The sequence below is a fragment of the Phalaenopsis equestris genome, unplaced genomic scaffold (genome assembly GCF_001263595.1).
Source record: "Phalaenopsis equestris unplaced genomic scaffold, ASM126359v1 Scaffold000094, whole genome shotgun sequence".
In the NCBI taxonomy this organism is placed as follows: domain Eukaryota; kingdom Viridiplantae; phylum Streptophyta; class Magnoliopsida; order Asparagales; family Orchidaceae; genus Phalaenopsis; species Phalaenopsis equestris.
In genome coordinates, this window is record NW_018164536.1 from 1,783,700 (window position 1) to 1,790,835 (window position 7,136).

The following is a 7,136-nucleotide window of genomic DNA, read 5'->3' on the forward strand; positions in this document are numbered from 1 at the left end:
ATTTTCTCCCTGCTTGATCTAGAGTAGAGTCTCTGTAACCTTCCTTGGCTTCTGTACATTGGCAAAGTGCGCGAGGAAGTGCTTCCAAAATTCAAAGAACGAGATGATTACATATGACAAGTTATTAAACAACTGCAATGCAGCTTCTTTCAGTGTGGTCAAAGAAAACCGACATTTTATTGCTTCATTGATCTGTATGACTCTGTTTGATGATGTGAAAGAAGCTTGGTGGTCTGTCGGGTCACTATTTCCTTTATAGTAATCGAAATGAAGAATATTAAGCTTCGCTGGAGGGATAGTCACCAGATTCGCTGAGAGAAGGCATTGCCTATTGTCTGTCTGGCGAGTACTTCCCCTCGGTCCTCTTAGTGTCTAACTATCGATGTAGACCCCACACTGTTAATGCATTGGGAGTTCGCTCGAACATTGGCCTGCCCATTGGGCGCTGGCAGAACGTCAAGGGGAGCTCTCTGGGGTGAGTTCCCCCAAGACATTCCCTCTCGGGATGGCGATTGAATTTTCCTCTGCGTTATGTCAGTTTGGAGGGCCTCGAATCGATCCATAATTCGTAGTAGCATTGCCTGAACCTCTTCCTGTATTTCTCAACATATTGTCTCTCTATTGAATTCCATGGGCGCTATTTCTCTCTGCAAAGATTCTCCTTTATAGTCAGCTCCACTTCTAGTTTGGGACATCTCCATGCTCACCACACCACTTTTTAGTGTGTTGGGTCTTGAATTGTCTTTCAAAAATACACACAAAAGAGTTAGAGTTGGTCAGAGGAGGATGAGAGAGAAGAAAGCATTAGAAAATTCTCAGTAGAAAGGCTGTGGAAAAGTTCATAGACCAGGGTCCCTTAATTCATCTTTTTGCCCCCTATTTATAGGTTTATATTCAAATAATTATAAAAAGGAGGGAACTGTTATAGAAACCTCCCTTAACGCAATTAACGTGTTGATTTGATACTAAATTTACATGATTTAGTTCCTTTTTTGTATTGCAATTTAAATTTGAATATAACGACTATTAGTTGGTCGTTTTTGAGTTCAGTCAACCGATCGAGGTGTTCATGCAAGCAAAGTCGACCGATCATCCCGTCGCGACCAGACACTCTTAGGTCGATAAGTGGCATGCAGATGAGATCCATTGACACCGTATGTCGATTAACTTTGACCAAACAATCGGCCGTCAAATAGTCGGCTCAGGTCGTGTCCCTTTACTCTGATGTTCTATTTACTCCATTATTCCTGATCGTAAGAACGCTTTGAGATTCATGCCAACAGTTTTTTGTGCATACAATTAGAATTAAATAAAAATATGACACTCAATAGGCCACAATGAAAAAAAAAAAAGTTCATATATCCCGTCCCACTTGATGGGATAAAAGCTTTGCGTATAATTAAAATTCTCATTATAATTATATTTTTTTCAAGTGATATATTTATTTTTCACCTAGCAAACGACATAGCCCTCTTAGTCTATAATCAATTAGCACAGTCTTAATCCAGAAATTTATGCTATCTAAAGTTTCTTAAGATTATTCTTGATTTTACAATGCAACATCTAAAATCAAAAGATCATATCAAAACTTCTAAAAAATATCCTTGAGATAACAACACGAAACAGATGAAGAAGTAAAAGGAAACTCATCTACCTTCAGCTAAAATAATAAGCCTGCTGTCTAAACAAAAAGGGAAGAACATGGGAAAATTAAACCATTCCTCCACTCATGTGCATCAATTTGAAGCAATTATACATCATATTCAAATTTACAGAGCTTCAAGTCCACATGCAACAGCAATAAGATTTGTATATCAATTGGTTAAATCAACCCCTGCTTTACCATGAACGAATTCTACAAGATGGGAGAAGAAATGGAGAGAGAGTTTTACTGTTAGTGAAGAAGACTGAAAGCCAATCCAGCTGAATAAATCACTGGAGGTATCAATACAGTCAAGAAACATGAACTTCAACCAATTAAGAAAAGTTAAAATATACTGACCAAATATAAATTTGATCCCTAAAAACTGTTTTACATCATCCGTCGAGAGCACCCAACGCTTTCATGTCTTCCAAGAAAGCCACATATGAGTCATCAATGCTTTGTGGCTTTGGTACTGAAGCAGCCGCCGACGTCTCCGGCTTGCTAATTGAAGCGGTGATGCCTGGCCGGGAAGGCAAAGGGGCGGCTGCAAACACAGGCTTAGGCTTTGTTTTTGGTAACGCGCTTTCTCTCCTCACACGCACAGAGGCAGGGATCTAAAACACAAAATTAAGTTTAAAAAATTAAAATAAAACAACGGGCATTTAGAAATAAACCACAGTTCTTATGTATTTGCATACCTAACACCTAAACATTCATATTTAGGTACATAGCACTCAAATCTTTAACATCGTGTCAAAAAAATATCAACATTACTATCCTTCTAAAAGTAAATTACACATTTTCATGCATAGGTTTATGACACAAAGGTGTTACAAGTGTAAACATCAGACTACATAAGAACTGTATGGGGTTATGTAAATTTCCCAAAAAAAAAAAAACAAACAGGAAGTCAAGCCATATTTATATTTCCCTTTAAACAGTTAGTGCCTTCATGCTCCAAATAGGCAAATCAAAGCAAAAATAATTATTATACCAGAGATTTTAGTGTAACTTTACAGATTAAAACATCATGCTTATCAAAATTTTAAGTGAAGACCTAAAACCTAGCAAAATAGAAAAACAAGCAGATGCTATGAGATGTCCCAAGAAAGAACTTATAGTACTCTATTTTATAAAACTGTCAATTTAATCCTCATATTTTTTAAAATATCATCTGAAATATCTCAAGAAAGAACTATTTTAGCCCTAATTAAAAGAGTCTGTGAACTATTTGACACTTTTTTAGACTCGGGGCTAAAATAATCCCACGTAAATAGTCAGGTGATTATTTTGGCATTTTACTCAAATAGTAAAGATAAATCAGAAGCATACCATAGCCGTGAGTTCTGGGGTATGCTGCGCCAGTGGTCTTTTCACAACTGTAGATGCAGCAGACTTTACATAAGAAGGTTTTTGAGGAGCAGGGGCCTTGAAAGCGGCAAGATCATCATCTTGATTAGGAGGACCTGGAGGCATTGGAGGTCTCAGCAATGGAGGTGGCCCAGGTGGCGGAGGAAAAGGTGGCCTTGGGACTTGTGGGGCAGCCATGCCAGGAGGTGGTGGTGGTAGAGGCCTGTTCGGAAGTCCGGGGATGGGTAGTGGTGGTCTCATGTCCAGTGGGGGTGGGGGAGGGAACCTTGGCATGCCAGGAGGCATCATATCAGGTTGCATATTGGGATATGGGATTACTTGGGATAAAGGAGGTGGGGGTGGTGGAATCAATGGGATTAGCTTAGCATTTTCATTTTTAGGGAGAGAATTGCCTGTATTAGCAGATGGAGAAGCACCAGATTGCAGCTTTGGCGGTAAACCAGGTGGTGGCGGAGGCGGAGGAAGCACGGCTTTAGCCTGTCGAAGACCGATTCTACAATAATTAGCCTCTTCTGTGACTTTCAAAATGAGTAATGAATATTGAGGGTATAAATTTTAGCGAAATTTCAAGGCTTGCACCATGTTGTCAAATAGCTAGAGCTTTTAAATTCAAAAAAAAAAGGGTATTTACATGCATGTCACCCAATTCTTATGTATTTACATATCTAAGACCTGAATTTTGATTGTTACATTTATACCATCTAAATCTTTTATGTCACATCAAAAATACCACTATTTTAACTTTTAAAAAGTGAAATATACCTTTTAATGCATAGGTAAGGTAGCATATATGTAAACATTGAAGTTTAAGCGTTAGATATGTAAATATGTAAGCATTGATTGGTTTGCACGGAAATATTCCCAAAACAAATGATACTGTAGATTTAATATTTAAATTTAAAAAATGGAACACCAACATTCTTGGTTGTAGAACTGTGCATGTTGAAACAACATTCACCGAACAATGATGGGCTAAAAGGCAACTCTTCACAAGTTTTTGCACCAAAATTAAAAAACAAAAAACAACTTTCAATAAGAGCAAAGTGCCAAAAATAATCCCCAGGCTATTTACATGGGTTCATTTTAGTCTGAGAGTCTATAAAAAGTGCCAAATTAGTCCCTAGATTCTTTAAATTGGGGTGGAAATAGTTCTTTCTGCAAACTATTTCAGCCATACTAGAAGAGTCTGTAAAATAAATTGATACTTTTAAATTTTAAGATTAAAATGACCTCCTGCAAACAATCATGGACTATTTTGACACTTTTCGCATTTCAAAAATAACCCAAATAGCTATTCAACAAATTGTTACCAAAGTGGTTTATAAAATAATCGAAATAAATTTAAAACTCACATCCTTCAAATTCATGCCCTCTGATGCCACATTAATAGGATTTGCATTTCCACCCAAGCCAGGTGGAGGTGGCAGAAAAGGTCGTTGAAGGGACTGCGGAGGCGGCGGCAGTGGCGGTAACGATGCATTAGCCACCGTGGCTCCTTTAGGTGGGGGACCTGGAGGTGGTGGAGGCATTAACCCGCTTAAAGGTGCCAACTTAGGGGGTGGCGGAGGTGGCGGAGGCAAAGGTATGGATGAAGGTGCATCAGAATCATCTCCAGAAGTAAGTTTCCCAGAGTCTGGCAGTGGTGGTGGGGGTGGTGGAGGAGGTACAGACAAACTGATTTCTTCAGGCTCTGACTTAGAAGAAGATGGTCCTGCACTTGATGAAGCTGGCAAAGGAATCCTGGGTCCTACAGAATATAAACTGAATAAAAAGGGTATCAAAGATGAACTGAAATTTCTCCATGAGAACATAAGAAGCAATACCAACCTATTGATGATTTATACATAGGTGGCTTTCCAGGAGGTGGAGCCCCAGTTGGATTAAGAGTGGGATGGTAATAAACTGAATCCTGCAAAGCAGCAAGAAAAAAATTGATGAAATAATTACTCACTAAGCATAGAGGACTATGAAGGCAGCTTACCTCTGGCTTTGGTTGCTTAGTTCTCTCATCCTCCTCTGTATTTGATCTTCTCCGGGGGGGACCCAAGTGGCTGGTATTAATTATAAGATATAAAAAAACACATCAGGATGAAAGAGAAAAATGGCATTTTTACCATTAATAAATAGTCAAGATTAGCACACCTAAACATAACTGGAGACTCTCCCTTTTCACGCATTTTGTCTTCGTACTCCTGCTCAATGTCTAAAGTGTCATGAAACTTGCAATAGAAATTGACGAAAGCATTGAATCTTAGCCATGTAATTCACATATCCTCAGAAAAATTATAAGGCAGGAAGAAGTCATATGAAATTAAAGCACATCATATCCATTTTCCCTAAATTTAGGGGAGAAATGGAAGAGAGTAGATGCTCCTCAAGTTAGCAAATGATACTGAGCTCATGATATAAAGATTTGGAAGAGTGAAAAAAAAATGAAAAAATGACCGAGGTCCCATAGTTCTCAATACAACAAAAGTTCAAAATTTTTGGGTGACAACAAATAATCTTCTAACAAAGCTTAAGGCCAATTTTTTTCTTAAAACAAAAATTATTCATTGAAGTTCTTATAATGACATTGCACAACAAAATGAGATAGGCTAAAGAGAAAATAAAACCCGAGTAGCAAGAAATTTACTCTTTACCAATATGCCAAAATTATAGAAAATAATGACATCTAACCGAAAACTATCTCGTCAGTCTTAAAAATTTTTAATTTTCATACTCCTTTGCATATGTTTCAAAAATATTCCAGACTTTAGGATTGCATCCAATGTTTCCATTGAGAGCATTAGTTACACACACTATGTTTCTATGCAATCATGAAAAAAAAAAAACATCAGAATTTTGAAACTAAAACAACAAAATATATATTCATGCTCAACCCAAAAAGGGTATGAACACTTTAAACCTTTTAAAATGATTTTTACAATGGATGTATCCTTTATCGAAATAAAATCTTACCATAGGGGAGAAATGGAAGATTCTTTAGTTTAAGAATCTACTTTTTCTAAAACTAAATTGAACCCAAATCTCTTTTAATGATAATCAACTCATACAAAATAACATCCTAATTCAAAAATAAAAAAATTTAAATATTGAAAGTTTCCCAAGACCACGTACAAACCCTGCACATGATCATGATTATGCGAAGAGGTTTAGCAAACATAAACAAAATCTTTGGATTGAAAAGCTCAAGTAAAACATCATCTCATAGAAAGAGTCTCGAGTCTTCTTTCGCAATATCGACTTCAACTCAAAGCAAAAACAAAACACATAACGTATGAATCAATTCTGTCTGAATTCTTAGGAGGAAATTGATGACATTAATGTACACATTGCATTCCTTAAAGGTGCTATATCGCATATTAGTCATCCTATACCGACGTTGTCCTAAAGAGATTTCACCACTCTTTTTTTCTTTTTTGTCATGACAATTTTTGGTTGTGGAGATCCAAAAAAATGAAAATGGGCATAAAGTTCTACAAGTATGTGAGAAAAAGAAAATAGTTTTTAAGGAAATGAAAGACCTTGAGACAAAAAGGGAAATGAGAGCTCCTAAAAAAAAGGACTTGGGAAATGGAGGACATGCTTGTAGTTAATTGCAAGCGGGTATTTTAATGAAGTTAAATCAAATGGAAACCTTGAGAGATATCAAGCTCAATTGGTTGCCAAAGAGTTTACTCAAATATATGACACCGATTATAGGTATGAACTTTCAACAATGGCAAAACTGAATATTATGAGGAACTTCGATTGGCCTCTACACCAACCGGACAACAAGAAAATATTCTTCTATGGAGACTTTAAATAGATATCTATATGAATAATCCTCTTGACTTCAAAAGGAAATTCGAATCAAGGGAATGCTATCAAAAGAAGTCATTAAATGATTATAAAACAATCTCCGAGAGCATGATTTGAACAATTTACCCATTAAAAAAAATAATAATAAAAGCGACAAAAAAGGCTAGACTAAACCGAAGAGAAGTGAAAACATCACTCCTAATTGCTTACGTACAAGATAATATTGACAGGCGAAGATGTAATATACCTACTAAGAAGAATATAGCTGTCAAATTTAAAATCAACTAATTCAAAGACCTCTTTTTTTTTCGGGGGG

General features: G+C 36.7%; 1 protein-coding gene across 1 annotated transcript in view; it reads right to left on the minus strand.

Annotated features, from left to right (window-relative positions):
- Nucleotides 1-1,688: 1,688 nt before the first annotated feature.
- Nucleotides 1,689-7,136, minus strand: part of LOC110020336 (basic proline-rich protein) — a 31,988-nt gene continuing 26,540 nt past the window's right edge. Inside the window, exons 4-9 of the mRNA XM_020718400.1 lie at nt 5,159-5,208; nt 4,998-5,067; nt 4,844-4,925; nt 4,369-4,763; nt 2,978-3,493; nt 1,689-2,259 (exon numbers count right to left, since the gene is read on the minus strand). Coding sequence (XP_020574059.1) covers nt 2,038-2,259; nt 2,978-3,493; nt 4,369-4,763; nt 4,844-4,925; nt 4,998-5,067; nt 5,159-5,208 — 1,335 coding nt within the window. The 3' untranslated portion in view covers nt 1,689-2,037. The remainder of the gene's footprint in view (nt 2,260-2,977; nt 3,494-4,368; nt 4,764-4,843; nt 4,926-4,997; nt 5,068-5,158; nt 5,209-7,136) is intronic.